This window comes from Chelonoidis abingdonii, chromosome 3 (genome assembly GCF_003597395.2).
Source record: "Chelonoidis abingdonii isolate Lonesome George chromosome 3, CheloAbing_2.0, whole genome shotgun sequence".
Lineage (NCBI taxonomy): Eukaryota > Metazoa > Chordata > Testudines > Testudinidae > Chelonoidis > Chelonoidis abingdonii.
This window is the reverse complement of record NC_133771.1, coordinates 169,534,638-169,552,018: the sequence shown is the minus strand read 5'-3', so window position 1 is coordinate 169,552,018 and position 17,381 is coordinate 169,534,638. Positions and strand designations below refer to the sequence as shown.

General features: G+C 38.7%; 1 protein-coding gene across 3 annotated transcripts in view; it reads left to right on the top strand.

The window, feature by feature from the left end:
• RPS6KC1 (ribosomal protein S6 kinase C1) overlaps positions 1-17,168 on the top strand; it is a 134,635-nt gene extending 117,467 nt beyond the window's left edge. For 2 of the 3 annotated variants that reach the window (XM_032771241.2, XM_075064327.1), the window contains 3 exons: positions 11,445-11,527; positions 12,537-12,632; positions 16,243-17,168. In XM_032771241.2, the coding sequence (XP_032627132.1) occupies positions 11,445-11,527; positions 12,537-12,632; positions 16,243-16,353 (290 nt within the window). In that variant the 3' untranslated portion in view covers positions 16,354-17,168. The remainder of the gene's footprint in view (positions 1-11,444; positions 11,528-12,536; positions 12,633-16,242) is intronic. The other variant, XM_032771244.2, reaches the window with a different exon arrangement.
• The last annotated feature ends 213 nt before the right edge of the window (positions 17,169-17,381 follow it).

The window sequence follows — 17,381 nt, the reverse complement described above, 5'->3', positions numbered from 1 at the left end:
ACATGCATCTGACGAAGTGGGTATTCACCCACGAAAGCTCATGCTCCAAAACGTCTGTTAGTCTATAAGGTGCCACAGGATTCTCTGCTGCTTTTACAGATCCAGACTAACACAGCTACCCCTCTGATACTCTCTAAGAATGGTTTTCCAACTAGTTATGCACCCATTTTATAGTAGTGCCATCTAGGTTTCGTGGGTTAGTCTATAAGGTGCCACAGGATTCTCTGCTGCTTTTACAGATCCAGACTAACATGGCTACCCCTCTGATACTCTCTAGGAATGGTTTTCCAACTAGTTATGCACCCATTTTATAGTAGCTCCATCGAGGTTGTATTTCTGTACTTTGTTTATGAGATGGTCATGCGAGACAGTAACAAAAGCTTTACTGAAGTTAAAATATACCACATCTACTGCTCTCTCCCTCTCCGCATCCACAAGGCTTGTTACCCTGTCAAAGAAAGCTATTAGTTTGGTTTGACAGGATTTGTTCTTGACAAATCCATGTTGACTGTTACTTACCATCTTATTATCTTCTAGGTGTTTGCAAATTGATTGCTTCATTATTTGCTCCATTATCTTTCTGGGTACTGAAGTTAAGATGACTGGTCTGTAATTCCACAGGTTGTCGTTATGCCCCTTTTTATAGATGGGCACTATATTTGCCCTTTTCTTGTCCTCCATAATCTCTCCCATCTTCCATGACTTTTCGAAGATAATTGCTAATGGCTCAGATATCGCCTCAGTCAGCTCCTTGAGTATTCTAGGATGTATTTCATCAGACCCTGATGACTTGAAGACATCTAACTTTTCTAAGTAATTTTTAACTTGTTCTTTCCTATTTTAGCCTCTGATCCTACCTCGTTTTCACCAGCATTCGCTATGTTAAATGTCCAATCGCTACTAACCTTTTTGGTGAAAACTGAAACAAAAAGGTCATTTAGCACTTCTGCCATTTCCACATTTTCTGTTATTGTTTTTCCCCACTCATTGAGTAATGGGCCTAGCTGGTTCCTGGCTTTCTTCTTCAATGGCATGGGGGAGAAGGAGAGTAATATTTAAAAAGAAGACATAGCAAATTGAATTGTATTGTTATGCAGGTTGTGAGAAAGCTAAAAAGATTTTTTTGATTGGCTTGATTTCCAGGCATGGTCTCTTTTTAAGCTTAACTTTTTATGTAGTGTCCAGTGTATCCATCACTGTAGTATCTGAAGGAAGAATTAGATTGTAAGAAGCTCTTTCTTTACCGATGTATGAGCATACCAGAATCTACCCACTGGAATGGCATTTTAGTATTAAAGTTCTCTTTTCAATGAGACTTATTATGGGGGCAGTGGTCGCAGGATCAGGGCCTAAGAAATCACTCTAAAAACTTGGTATTGAACACCAGAGTATAGAACAGTATCTATTTTTTAAATAAAATACCAACACTATTATAGAAACAGCCATCATAGCCTTTAGAGTATGAAAAACAAGCAATTGTCATCTCTCACTAAAACCCATCAAAAGATGAGATGAAATGTGACTGTGTATGTATAAAATATATTGTTTGCCTGTCATTTGTTTAGATAGATAGATAGATAAAAATAAAAGGAAAGAGCTTCTTACTAATGGTAAAGCAGCAATAAAATGGAAAAACAAAGATTTAAAAAGTTCCACAAGATATCCTTGTGACAACATAGTCAACTTTATGTAAAATAGCAATATAATTTTATATCTTGCATATATTAAAAGCCTCTTTCAGAAGAGAAAAATATTTTAGAAGGTACATTTCTCACAGTTGACCACCAGGTGGCATTGTGCCATTAATGGATTTATGCTGTTGACTGGCTGGTACCCTCCCTTGCCTTACTTTTGATAAGATCTACAGAGTGAAGAAGAGTGAAGAAGAGCTTTGTTGTAATTATTTGCGCAACAAGAACTGTCCTGTCAAGCTTTGTGAGTTATAGTGCGTTCTCCCATGGTATACATGGTTAAAAGCCAAAAGTCCCTTAGCTCCTTGGGTAGATCTACTTTAATAAAGTTCAGACTGAAATAAATAATGCAATAACAAAGCAATCTGCAGATACTTAAAAGTAGTGCCTATATTATACTTTGATTAATAGCCAACCCAATCTTTGCTGTCCGCCCATGATAAGTCAGATTTTCTCTCTTTGAACTATAAGGGAAATGACGATAACTCATTTAATAATTAATTCCTCATAAACTCAGCACCATTAAGAGTAATTCACTTCTGTTTAAACAGCCCTTTGCTCTCAGTGCCCCCTGAGAACTCTTATCACATATTTGTCCACAAAAAAGAAAAAAAAAAACCCAACTCCCCCCACACAACCTATTATCTCCCCTACCCCCCTCGGCCCCATGCTTTATAATATAGCAGTGTAACTTTTTTATCTCTTGGTTAATGTGCCTTGGTATTTTGAGGGGGAAAAAATTCCAGTAACAGATTCAATTTACAAGGACAGAAACTTGAGCAAATGCCAAGCTAGCAGGGGGGCCATTATTCTGCTCTATAAATAAGTTTGAAAAAGAAACACACACACGCACACACACACACCCCTGTGAATCAACATGTTTTGGTCAAAGTGAGGGGAAAGCAAGATAGATACAATTTTGAAATGCAAATGATCACCTTCTGTTATTTAAGTACAGTTTTTGCCCACTTGGTGATCTTAGATTTGAAGAGTCATTGCCATTTAAATAATGCAGTAATCATATTACACTCTTGGTAGGACATAGATAACCACAAGTTTATAAAACTAAAACTGGAACTTTTTAAAGGCCCTTGCCATTGTTTGTTTATATCTGTGAAAAAAGCCAAAACACGAAAGGCTGCAGCTGCAGCCATATCAGGAGCATCTGGAGCCAGACCTGATCAAGATTAGGTTTTGTTGATAAAGCAAAAACAAGTCATTTTGGTATATTTTGTATCTCTGAATTCTAAAGCAAAGTGCAGCAGAAAAAATCTACTGCTTTAACAAATGTGAATGTGCTTCTTGTACCCCACCCCCTCATACTGCAGGATGAATTGATTTATTTTAAATCAAGGCGATATAAATCATGATTTAAAGCCTTGATTTAAATCATCTATTTTAATCAACTTTTCTATTTGAACTTCATTTATTTTCTAAAGAAAGGTGCATTCTTACTGGTTGATACAACCATTAAAACATGTTAATTTACAACTAAGTAGAGCCTTTACACTAGATTTGGTACATCTTTTTGCTATCTAGTCATGTCATATATGATGATGTTTCCTGGAGTCAGAGGCCAGGCCCCCGTGATTGTGATGACTTTGACAGTCTCTTGCACCATAGCACAGCCTCTGGGACCCCCCACAGGATCAAGCCCTTAATACAGTACATGACCTGTTGTGCCATACTTATAAAGCTTGACCTCAGAAGTTCAGATTTTTTCCCCTCCTTCTTTGATTCTTTCTTTATAAACTGTAATTCAAAGTTTTTGATAGTCTCCTGGATTCAGCATATTTATCTTTTTATTTTAATGTTTTCAGAGATTTAGGCCTTACCATATTTTATAATGATTTCAGATTATTTTTGAAACAGATTTATTTTTAAAAAGAAAAGCTTATTATTATAACGTAAAGAACAAAATAAAAATCTAATTTAAATAAAAAAATAAATAATTGATTTATTTATTTTTTTATATCCACCCTGCCATACTGTATACATCAAACATCCAAATCCCCCTGCTAGTTAGAAGGGAAAAATCCTATCTAGTCCAGAGGGCTAGATTTGACGGCTGCATCATTGTAGACTGAAATGCGATGGGTTTTTCTGAAGAAATAAGAAAATCCAATACTACTTTTTCGCAACAGGATTGCAGTATGTAAATTTACGATTCACCTTAGATATCACCCCTGTCATAAACAGATAGCTAAGGGTTAATGTTTCTTTTACCTGTAAAGAGTTAACAAAGGGAACCAAACACCTGACAAGAGGACCAATCAGGAAACCGGATTTTTCAAAGCTCAAGGGAGGGAATTTGTAGGGTGTCAGTTGTGTCTTGGGTCTTTGGGTTTTTTTTCTGTTGCTTCTGAGCGGGAGATATGAGAGGATCTATCTTCGCTTTCTAAACTTCTGTTTACCCTGGTTTTAAGTACAAAGGTAGCAAAACAATAGGCTTTTATATGTTTTGTTTTGTTATTTTACGTGTGTGTAGTTGCTGGAATGTTTAAATTGTATTTCTTTTTGAATACGCTGTTCATATTTTTTCTTTTAAGCAATTGACCCTGTATTGGTTTCACGTTTGATACAAGATTAATTTTTATTGTCTTTTCTTTTCTTTTTATATTATACTTCTTTTTTTTTAAATTGATTGACTTTTCTTTTTTTCTAGTTATGGCAAGGGGGATTAGGAATCTCTGTGGCCAGGTACCGGTCTCTCAGGGAACAGATTTGGAAGGGGGGAAAAGACAGGAGGGGGGGAAGGAAATGCCTCTCTGTTGATTTCAAGGGATTGAGCAGGGAAAATCTCTAGGTTTACCCAGGGCCGGAATGGAAATAAGCGAAGGAAGATTCCTGTCTGGTGGCAGCGATATGAGATCTAAGCTGGTAATTAAGCTTGGAGGTTTCATGCAGGCACCCACTTTTTGGACTCTAAGGTTCAGAATTGGGAAGTATGCTTATGATAACCCCACCATACAAGGATGGCAATTTTTTCATTGGTATATCACAGCTGTGAAATCTAGCCCTCTAATAATGCAATGGTAATGAGAGAACAGACGAGTTATGAAGGCCCGTTTCTCCCACCTGCACTTTTTTTTTTCCTAACAGTGAATCTTGAGCAAGCTGAGCGTGTAGAAAGACCGACACATAGTTGGGAATTATGTAGTTAGATCTCCTTGCTGGCTTGAAAATCTCATCAATTTCTCTTGCTACAATACAGTAGCATATGTGAAGGAAATAGACAGTCCCAGTCACATACCCTCAAGTTTTTGATGACTTCACAAGCCACTTGTAATCTAGACCTCATGTGCATGCTATATTCTCTGAATATGGATGCACACAAGTATATCAGTATATTTGGTTTGATCTGAACAAAGCCTACCAACATAAAAGTTTTGTACGTAAAAATTTTAGTCCAATAAAGCACAAATTGCTTCACACCACAAGTTGACATGCTCCCAGATGTGAAATGGCAGCTTCACTTTTGCTGTTAGACAGTTTCCCATAAGGAAGAAACATGCGGCTGATGGTTGGGAGAACACAATATTAAAAAAAGTAAAAAATATCAGCAACGTTGGTCTTTATGGCATGATGTTTATTTGCTGGACAAATATATCCCGCCCCACTTGTCCAATTACCTGAAACCTTGTGTATATAACTTTCAATGTGAGGTTGCTGATATTCATTAAATACTACTGTTCTGTATTGTAGCAATTTCATTTGGAGTAAATTGTTTCAGAAAGGAAATTAAAATATCATTGACCCCTAGAAATCAAAGGGAGGTTGGTCTAATGGTTATTGTGAGAGACTAAACTCCATGGATTCTATTTCTGACTTTGCCATTGACTTGCTCTGTGAACTTTTATATACTGTTGTGATCCTAAATGTGAAGGAGAAAGTAGAAATGGAGGATAAAGACATTCTGAGCAGTGAAGACTAACTTGAATGTAAGAAACATTGATTTTAAGAAACAAGATTGGTGAAGTTACTTTAAAATAATTTAGACCAACTGAATACAAAGGTAGTTCTGGAATGTCAGAGAAGATATTGATTTATTGTGAAGTGGGAAATAAAATACTGTTCTTAAAGACACCAAAGTTCCAGAAAGAAAACAGTTCAACTCCAAAATCACAAAATCCCATGCACACAGGGGAGAGGAATTGTTGAAAGGAGTGGGTTTGGAGAGATTATTAAACATTTTCCAGAAATAACTTGTCCTTAAGTCATATTTTAAAGTAGCTCTTTTCAGACAACTTATGTTCTTGGATTGCACTCTTTCAGGACGCAAAACTTTAAGCAGCGAGACATTTAGAATGCTGTTTGACTTGTGAAAATCAGTCATTTGCTTTACAATTCTTTTAATTTGCCTGCAACAAAATCCAGTTAATAGTTCCAGGAGAAATGTAATTCCCAAAGGAGACATTTGTATTAGGTTGGGCATAAGACTTGAAATTAATAAAGAAGATTGCTTTGTAATGTAAGTGGAAGTAGCTGAAGGGGTAAAGATCATGTTGGGTGTGAGGTTTACCTTCTTTTTGATAATACAATGGTAAAAAGTCTTGGTCTCCTATATCACTTGACTTTTAGAGGAAGTTTTAATTCCATTTTGAGTTGCTAACAGGAAGAAAAAACATAATCCCCTCTATTACAATTAACCTTCTTCCTTAAGTGAATGAGGAAATTCCTTCTAAAGAGGAACACAGATACCTGTATACTTTTAAATATCTAAATATGTAGGTTCCTATTTTTATACCCAAATTAATCTTGTTAGATGTTCGTTTGACTTGCCTCGCTATTTTAATGTTTAAAGACCATGATATACCTTTGATATGTAACTATCAATGGTCTGTGTTTTATAAATTGCAAGGACTTTAGCAGAGCATTATGACCAAATCACTTATGTGATGTGGTGTTTAGTTCCTGTATCTTACGAGATCTTGGCTGACCCAATCTGTGTGGAGTAAATTGGCTTTGGTTCGTTTTATTTGGTTCTTTGCAAATGTTTCTTTACATTTATAATATTAAACTAAAATGCAAAGCTTTTAAATTAGGAAAAATTAGGCAAATAGATTTTCTGGGCTATACATGGCAGCAGAGAATGGTAAACACCATGTCTATAATTTTCAGAGGATTATGCTTGTTGGTCCCCCACTTCTCCCCAATCAGTCTTCCTTAATGGTTTTGGCTGAGTACCACAGTGGCACCTGATGGTAATTCAGACTGGAGTTTGGGGTTCTGACCAATGGAAAAACTATGCTAGATGTTACAAATGGTATCTTTCTTTCTTTTTTTTTTTTAAAGCTTGGGAGAAACCACTCAGTACAAAACTCTCGAGCTTCTAAATATTAGGTTAAGCAATACCTCTACTTACTTTCAGAAATCAACTTATTTTCATGTGTATTAACTTCAGGACTTATGTCTGAACTAATTCAAATGTCTGTTTTGGGAATTAGTTTTTCCTGGAAAACTTGACTGAATTTTGTTCCAGGGGAACTGAAAGACAGGGCTTAAATTGCATAGTGACTGCAAATCCACTAGACTGCTTCTAAACCTGGTATCTTTCATTCCAAAAATCTAGCACTGCACTGCTCAACAGATCTTGTGGTCAGCCCCAGATCAGGTGCATTTGGGAGGAAAAAAATGTCCTGTGCCTTTTTATATAAAACTTTTTGAGATCTTTTAGCATGAACAGTGGTATTTCAATGTAAGTATTGTACCATTATTGTATGCATTTTATAAAGGACAACAGGCAAAATGCGTCTTGGTTACAATATTAATAACTGTGTAAAAGATTTGTTTCCAAAATAGATTAGTCTGGGCTCCCCTTTCTACTCTAGAACTGGCTTGCTGTTTGTAAAATAAATTGAAAATTAACAAACAACTCTATCAGCTGCATATCAGGAAGGAAGGTACCACTATGTATAATATAAATGTTCAGATGACTATTGGGGGGAGGTAGGCAGCAAAGAAGACCTTTCACTCAAGACCAGCCGCTATATCAGAAGAATAGCATCGAGCCTCCTCACAGAAGCTGTTTATCTGCACCATCTGTCTGAGTGAAAGTGGTTAGCATTTCGCAAAGCTTGTCTTCAGTTAGCAATAGGTGTTGCAGGTAAAGTATTTCTGTGCAGGAATTTAGCACTGTTGTGCTGCATTACCTGATTCTGGCTGTCCTGTGGATATGATTTCTGGGGAAAAGAAAGCAGCTCTTTCTCTTTAGTCAAGTTATGTTAAGGTTGGATGAACTACTGACTTGTTCACCCTATCATCTTTTCCAGTTGAAAGGATCTTGTGATCTTGTGTACTGTTAATCCTAGGAAGCACTGGCACCTGTGTCTATGTCCGAATGTGAATAGGGTCCTCAATTTAAAGGTTGATAAAGGACAGGCACGAATGTGCCCAAGTTATTCACTTAGGCTTATGGGTACTACTATTTATTGTCTAAATTACTTTGCTGATGGATAGAGATGAAAATGTTTTCTGAGTGAGGGCAGATATTGTGGCATTTATTGCGATATTAAAGCTTTGAAAAGCATATGCACTGTGTGGTATTACATTAGCTGGCTTCTGTGTAAGTGCTTCATAACTTATTTCTAAATTTTCCCGTGAAATGCAGTAATATTGATATGATATTCTGAACTTATTACTATCACTGTATTGAATCAAAAGTAATGTGACCTGCTCAAAGTAACAGAATGTAAACAGCATATGTTTATATGTAGCATTTTCAATGACTTCTTAAGAAAAACATCTTACTTTGATTTTGAAAGTGAAGACGGGTGAGGGGTAGGAAGGCAAAGGAGGGATTGGGTGGTGGTGGAATGAAAGAAAGTAAAGCTAATTTCAATTTTGATTAGTACACATGGATGCTTTACCTAGGTGGCTTTTACACTTAACATTTTATTTTGGTTTTGGTGACTAATCATTTAGACTGTATAAACCACGTGAACAATCTTGCCAGAACCCTCAGTGCAAGCTGAACCTTGTATTTTGTGGCTGTTTCTGTTTATCCTAATTGTATCTTTTTAATGGTATTTGGGGATGAAAGTGACAGGAGGATTTGGTGTCTGAATGTTGTGGTTCACATAGGTAAGAGACGGGAAATGATACAACTCTCCATTTATGATTTGACAGTTTTCTAATGGTTAGACTTCAGGCCCTGGAGTCAGAAGAACTGGGTTCTTGTCCTCACTTTGCCACTTAATCAATCTCTGTTTCAGCTTGACCTTCTGCAAAATGAGTGAATTAATACATAACAACCTCTTGTAAGTAGCTTTGAGATTCTCTGGTAGAAGGTACTATGGGCTTGAGTCTGCAAATAACCCATCAGTGTCTGTTACTACCAAGGATTCTATTGCTTGAACCTATCCTAGTAAACTTTCTAATGTAGATAGTGTTAGTTAAAGAAATACTGCCCCATGTGTGTGATGCTGGAGAGTGTAAAAAAAGGAGCTGTATTAAGGGACAGTCCTGCAAGGGCTGAGCATCTTCAGGTTGCATTGCAGCTAATGGGAGTGGGAGTGCTCGTCACTCCACAACTTGCAAGATTGGGCTCTCAGTGTTTCTTTGTGTCGGGGGAGAGCTGTAGTCAGTGTTCTGCTCTCCCTTGCTACAGGAATCTGATGCATCTGTAGTTCCTCTTCTGCCACCTTCATTTTAATCTGCATAAAAGGATACACAATAGTTTTTTCTAAACTGGCATAATGTGTTTCATAGCAACTGCGATGTGACTGTATACTAATCAATGCTCTCTGCTTGGAATCTGGGGTGGATTTTGACACTAAAGCAATTTTAGTGCAGCTATTGCATTTTTGACAGTCAAAATTAAGATTTCCTCTTCACTGCAGTCTATTATGCCCTCTGTTTTACAGCAGACAGCTTGGTTTTTTGTTGTTGGGTTTTTTTTGTTCTTTTTTTTTGACATGACTTTCAGTCAAGGCCAGGTGCTTTCTTTTTGCTACAACCATGGGTGTGCAACTGCATATGATGTGAGTGTACACAGGCCACACTGCTCTTTGGCGTCTGCTGTGTCCTGAGCATAGAGAATAATGAAGTAGTCTGGATGGCTGCTGCGTATTAGGTGGATGCTTTTACTATGTAGGTAGGTAGATGATTTGAATCCAGTCCAGTTGGTAGCAACTTTCAGTTACTAAATTCTGATGGCTGTTGAATAGCGTCTGTGAAATCCTGCATGAGCACAGTGGGCTGGACTGGAAGACCTCTTGAGGTTCCTTCTAGCCCTGTGTTTCAATGATTCCATGAAATGAGTTTATGGTCTCAGTCCAGTTTCCAGTGGACTAGTGTCCTCCTCACCCACGAAAGTTCATGCTCCAATACGTCTGTTAGTCTATAAGGTGCCACAGGATTCTTTGCTGCTTTTACAGATCCAGACTAACACGGCTACCCCTCTGATACTTGCAGTGGTACTGTCATGCATGGACTGCAGGGTTGGCCCTAGACCAGGGTGGGCAAACTTTTTGGCCCGAGGGCCACATCTGGGTAGGAAAATTGCATGCAGGGCCATGAATGCAGGGCTGGGGCAGGGGGTTGGGGTGCAGGAGGGAAGGTGGGGTGCAGGATGGGGTGCGGTGTGCAGGAAGGGGCTCAGGGCAAGGGGTTGGGGCATAGGAGGGGTGCAGGGTGTATGAGGGGGCTCAGGGAAGGGGGTTGGGGTGAAGGAGGGGTGCAGAGTGCGGGAGGGGCTTCAGGGCAGTGGTACAGGAGGGAGTGGGGTATACGAGGGGGCTCAGGGCAGGGGGTTGGGGTGCGGGAAGGGTGCAAGGTGCATCAGAGGGCTCAGGGCAGGGAGTTGGGGTGCAGGAGGAGTCCTGGTGCTGCACCGTTCCACTCTGGGAAGCGGCCGGCACCACGTCCCTGTGGCCTCTAAGAGAAGGGGGGCAGAGGGCTGAGGACACTGCCCTTGCTGGTGGGTACCTCCCCAGAAGTCCCAGAAGCTCCCATTGGCCATAGTTCTCAGGGTGACAATCCCGCAGGCTGTATCCAAAGCCCTGAAGGGCCGGATCCAGCCCATGGGCTGTAGTTTGCCCACCCCTGCCCTAGACCAAATGGTGCCCCAGGCAAGGAGGATCTCTGGTGTCCAGCCATCCAAAGTTTTTGTTAAACTTTTGAATACCATATTTTTTACTGAATTTGTAGCTTATTTCATGATTGATTGCATGATTTGCATGCATGATTTATCCCTGTCATGTAAGATGATAAATTTGCATGCTAGGATCTGTAAATCAATATTTATTCGTGCCATATGTAAGCCAATAAAGAACAATTCAGTGCCACACACACACACGCCCCAAGCCCAGCACCTAAGGTGATTGCCTGGGTCACATGCCCCTAGAGCCACCCTTGATGAACTGTACCTTTTTTATGGAGAAATGGATTTCTGTCTTAAAAATGTTTAATCTGTCCCCTTTCACTAGCCCTAAATTCACTAAACAAATTTTGTTGTACAAGGAAACATTGCAGTCCAGTGGAGAGGAATCCTTGCCCATGTGCCTACTGGTATTGAAACAGTCCATACTGTGCAAGTAATGAGGAAATAATAAATTGAGTGTATTGTGTAGCTACATTGAAAAATGCAGCCTGTGATAGGTGCCTAAGGGCTCAGTAGCATGCAGGCATAATGAAAGCTCTGTAGTACTTCGTGTATGTGCAATCAGCATTAAATAGTCACCTTGTAAATCAATATTAATTTTGAAGGTGAAACTGACTTTTAAAATCTTTATCTAAATATCTTGTGTTCAGAGATTGGAGCTATTCTAGAAGAGACAGAAGCTTGTGATTGGTGGAGTCTAGGTGCCATTCTCTTCGAACTCCTCACTGGAAAGGTAGGCAATGGTACAGGTATTCAGTAAAATCAACATGGAAGCACCATCCTTCCAGAAGCAAGTGTGCCTGAGCATGCTTTTATTACTATCTCCCTCTCAGCCATGTTCTTCAGACCTGAGCTGCATAGACTTACTTGGCTTGCACAGGATCAGAAGAACAATACAGGTTTTTCAGAGACTGACTTCTTCAAGTTTCAGCACAAAAACTTGGTAAAGTTGTATTTACCATATTGCAATTTTAAAAAAGCCACAATTATTCTTTATCTAATATTCCTTCTCTACTTTTTTCAATGCACGTGTCCAGCATTTGTACGCTAATACAAATGTTAGTGCTGAAGCTATTGGATGTCAGTCCAGGGAGCAGTATAGGGCTACATATGTGGTACTAACATTAATTCAGGTTTGAGCTGGGTCTGCAGTGAAATGTTGATATTTAATCAATTTCTATATAGATTGACCACCCAGTCAGTAAAATGGATTTCACCTCCTCCCTCCTTACTGCTTGTTCTCACATGGCCCCGTTTTACATCTCTCCTACATATGTTCTTGTGCACACATATACTAGGATCAATGATTTTAGAGTATAATGTATGAGGTTAATGTGCTTAAGTGATGATATGTAGTTAGCCCATACAGAAGCAGATGGTAGAAAAAGACATTACTACTTTACTGGGAAAACTACTCAGTATTCTAAAAAATGGGTATCTGACCAAATCAAATTTGTTGGGGGACTTGGACAGTTATAGCAGTTCCATTTTGAACAAAATTCAAAAATCCAATTGACCAGAAGCAGGAAAAAGATGAAATCTGGGGGAAGAGGAGGAAGTTTTAAAGTATAAATTGTATAAAAATATAGTTCCAGGAGAACTTCAAGTACCTTAATATAGTCTTGTGATGTTTGCTTTTTATTAATCTGAGGATTGCTCTAAGTACAGTGTTTGCATCAGTGTGCACCTATGCTATCTTTGTATTACGTTGATTAAGAAGTGTTCCTGATCGATTGTTTCAGACTCTAGCCGAGTGTCATCCAGCAGGAATAAACACTCACACTTCTTTGAACATGCCAGATCATGTATCCAAAGAGGCCAGATCACTCATTCAGCAGGTAATTTAACAGGAAATGTATTTTACATATGTAAGCATACATATATGTACAAACGTTTCTAACTGTGCTATAGCAGTGAAATAACCTAACTATGGAAAGCTGATTGCAGGGTTGTAGGCAGCCCTCCTGTCATTGCTTATGAATTTTGCATGAATATATTGTTACATCTGGAAATTCTGACTTCTGATGCCAGACTTCTAAGTAGAGGACTAAGAGTTTAACAGTGAATTCAAAGGAAGAAAAGTTAAGCCAATGCTGAGTGCTTTTGAAAATCCTCCTGTGGTATACAACCATTTTAGGAGTTTTGTCCTAAATCCATCCAAAGTATTTCCATGAACGTTTTAATTCAATCCAAAAATACCAATGCCAATATAGCATGCTACCTTCAGACACGAAATAATCCATAATTTACTGTTATGTTAACCATACCTATGACGTTGCTATAATTGAAAATGTATTACTACCCTCCATGAGGAAGAGAACTTCAAGGCATCCCTTAAGGATGGAAGACAAGTGTAATTTAAAGTGTGAATAATCTGGCTTTTGCAACAGAAATATAATGTTTAATACATTGTCTATTAGAGGATTGAATCAAAGGGGTGCTGGCTTGAAGGAAGATACCCAGCCTTTCAGGTCGATTGTACCTTGTATTAAAGATTTTTTAAACATTGAGGGGAAGAACAAGACTTACTGTTTTCTAGCTCTCCATGTTAGGTGATCATGACTGATAACACAAGATGCTGAAATAAGCTTATGCATGAACAGCATGGAATTGCAATGAATGTACTTCTCCTTTCTCTCCTCCTTACATGTTCATTAATTTCAAACATAACATAGGAACCCTACTATAGGTATGACTGACTCCATTTGAACAGGGTAAATGATATATGGTGGTTTTGTGGTTTGGACTTTGAATGAAGAGCATCTGGCTTAGAGGCTACACAAATGATGACATCACTTAGGAACTCAGTCTTGATTTGAACACAGTTGAAACCCAAGGAAAGAGACCTAAAGCTTGACCGTCTAAAGGAACCAATGGCATACTGACTTCTGTATCTTTCTCTCAAGCCAATGATTTACCGTCTGTCAGTCATATTGTAATACAGCACCAATTCCAGTGCCAGCCCCTAGCACGCACAGGTGTCATGTTACTAAGGAGTGTGAGAAATAAACAGTGCACAGTGAATGAAATATCTCACATATGCTTATAGAGCTGGAGACTTATTAGGTCTTGTAGTCCACTTCTCTCTGACAGATTGGTCTCTGTTGTAAATTTACTTGTGTTTTTGGCTGGTCCACTTGTAAATATACAAGCAGAGGAGTGTCTACCATTTACAGTTTGAAGTGACACACAGATACATAGTATAGTCTTCACTTTCTGGCAACTTCAAACTGATAACAAGATCATATCTGTTGGGGTCGTAGCTCAGGTTAAGTCCTCATGTGCAGTCTGGTGACTTATAGGATGGAGGTTCAGCTCCATAGGCTAGTAAATCAAACCCCTGTTGTATGACTATCCAAGGAAACTACCATTCATTGTTGAGGAAGCCTTGTCAGGAAAAGGAAGGGTCTCTTGGCATGGTTAGCAATTTGTCATTGTGGCTTTCCTCTTCCACCCGCAAACAGGTTACGCAGGTCAGGACATCACAAAATAGCTTGCAGGGATCAGTGTGCAGCTACATGGAAAATCATACCAAGTTTTGTCTTATGGCATACAGTTTCCAGTGCTGATGACTTCACTGCCTTCTTCATCTAGACAACACCATGTCCTTAGGAGAAAACAGATTTTTTTTTCTATTTTTGTTTTTGTTTTGTTAAACGAATAAGCTAAGGTTCTTAGTTTATATTTAATTGGTATTTTGTCCTCAAGATTTTTCTTTAGATTCTTCCAGGTTTTACTGGCCAATAACATTTGCACACATTTTTTAAGGAAAAAAGATATCTGGTATAACTTATGATGCATTTATTTTCCAAGAATAATGTTTTTGTTTTGTAATACAGAACTTCAGAACATAAAATTCATTGTGCTTACTTTCCCACCTGCTGTCACTTGTTACGTTTCAGGGGAAGGCAGCGTGACAGTGACTGCATCTGCTTGTCTGCTGGCTTGTGTAAATTCTCACAGTAATGCAGTTTGCTTCCCGAGGTGTGTTTCGGGAATGAAGTTAGATTATTTTAAATGGCAGAACCAACTTAAAATGTACAAACTAATATGCATAAGGGTTTATGCTCATTTTGATTCTCAGGTGTAGGCATTTGAATGCATTGAGATTAGAATTCACAGTACTCCATGGCAAGTGTGATTAATTTATATTCTGAAACATTCTGAAGAAAGGCAAAACCTAAATGTGCCCTTGAACTGTGTATTTGTAACATAAAAACAATCTGCTGTCTACAAACTATTTTCATGGCTCTTTATCAGACTATTTGAAGTAGTGTCTTAACATTCCCTTTAAAGTTACCATTCTCTAATAATATAATATGCCTATCTCACAAAACTGGAAGGTACCCTGAAAGGTTGAGTCCAGCCCCCTGCCTTCAATAGCAGGACCAAGTGTTGATTTTGCCCCAGATCCCTAAATGGATCCCTCAAGGATTGAACTCACTACCCTGGGTTTAGCAGGCCAATGCTCAAACCACTGAGCTATCCCTTCCCTCCGTTAAACTCAGTAGGGATAAATATTATGCTTTCGTTTCCACATGGCTGTAGCCTGTTTTCAATATGCTGTCTTGTTTGGAGATTGTAACTCAAGCAAAGAAACTGTTTAGTTTTAGCAGTTTTCCATTAAACTATTGCACCAGTTTTCTCCAATATCTCGATTTTAAATTTGGATTTAATTACATCACTTTACACTCCCTTATTGGTTACAATCATTTTGTGGAAATACTCTTCAGGAGATAATACCGTTTGTAACTGTACCGTATTCCAGGGCAGTAGAGACAGAATCATGGAACTTAAAGAAACCTGTATGTTGCCATCGTCTGTGGCATTAGGTTAATACCGAGGTGACTAAAGGGTGACTGTAGACCAAATGCAACACACAGAGTTCTACAATGCCATTCTCTTAGCCACTGGGGGCTAGGAATCCCAGCGTGTAATGTTGCAGAGCAGGGGTAGGCAACCTATGGCACGTGTGCCGAAAGCAGCACACGAGCTGATTTTCAGTGGCACTCACAATGCCCGGGGCCTGGCCGCCAGTCCTGGGGGCTCTGCATTTTAATTTAATTTTAAATGAAGCATCTTAAGGTTTTTTAAATGTTTATTTACTTTACATACAACAATAGTTTAGTTATATATTATAGACTTACAGAAAGAGACTTTCTAAAAATGTTAAAATGTGGTACTGGCACCCAAAACCTTAAATTACAGTGAATAAATGAATAGCCGGCACACCACTTCTGAAAGGTTGCTGACCTCTGTTCCAGAGCATTGCATGCTGAGATCTTTAGTCTCAACAGGTTGTATCTCCATGTTCAGCAAGGGGGTCTTCATTGTACTGAACTTTATATATGTTCGGTGTTATAGGCTGTACCTTACTCTTAGATCTTGCTGTAACTCTAAGAAGCAGTGCTCACTTTTACTAACTGAATTGTTTCGTGTGTTTTTAAGCTTTTGCAGTTTAACCCTGTGGAGCGTCTTGGTGCTGGAGTTGCAGGTGTTGAAGACATCAAATCTCATCCGTTTTTTGCCCCTGTAGATTGGGCAGATCTTTTGAGATGAAAGGAACTATGGTTCTATGAACATGCTCAGGTTTTCTGATGGACGAATTTCTCTGGCACAGAAGCACTCCTGACTTGTCATCATATAAGGCATATTGAATCACTTGGACAATATGAATAACGGAGATGGGAGTAATCATGCAAAAAGAAAATATTTTTAACACAAATCACTGACTGGACAGGGTGCTAGTTTATTTTTATTGCAAGTGGCTGCTATATGTAAACCTTCTCACCAAAGGTGTGCTCTGTGTTGAAACTGTTGGGTAAGCATGTCTAGCACTGCCAGCTTATGAATTAAGTAGAAACAGAACCACACTCCAGGTGCTTCATCAGATGACAGAAGTGCATAACTCTCTAGTCCATGACAGCCGAAAGTAGGGCCTTTTATAGTGTCAACAGACTATTTCCCTGTGCTAGATGCAACTGTGGGGGAAAGGATCAAATAATTTATTAATAATATATGCAGAACAAAATACTAAAAGTGCTTTATGCAAAACTTGGCCTATAAAACAAAAATATGTATCCATGGAAAAAAATAAGAAAGCTGTTGCCTCATACTGTGGAATGTATCTTGAAAGTGGCTGCATATCATTTCAAATAGTGGAAAGAGCATATGAAAAAACCAGTGCTGCCTGCGTTGTGCTTTCTCAGTTAGCAATGTCTGTGCAGAACTCTCTCTCCATAACGCTGGATGAGTTTCTTGTTTAAGTCACTACAAAAAAGGAAGTCATTTTTCCTCAGACAAGTAAATATTGCTTTACTAACTTAATAAGGACCAGGAAAACATGATGCTAAATAAATGTATGGATATAAAAATGAGACTCTTCTCTCTTAATTGCAGTTACCACAGTTTCTCTTAATGAACTCTTCCTTGGTGTGTTCTCCTCTTAACCTCTCCCTCTTCAAGACCCCATTGCCCGCATTCTTCTTCCCAATTAATCCTCTGGAGTCTTATCTCTTGATGATCCTAACAATCTGAGTGGCTTGGCCCACTCTCATGATCTGTTTCCAGGTGCTAGGTGCAGAAGA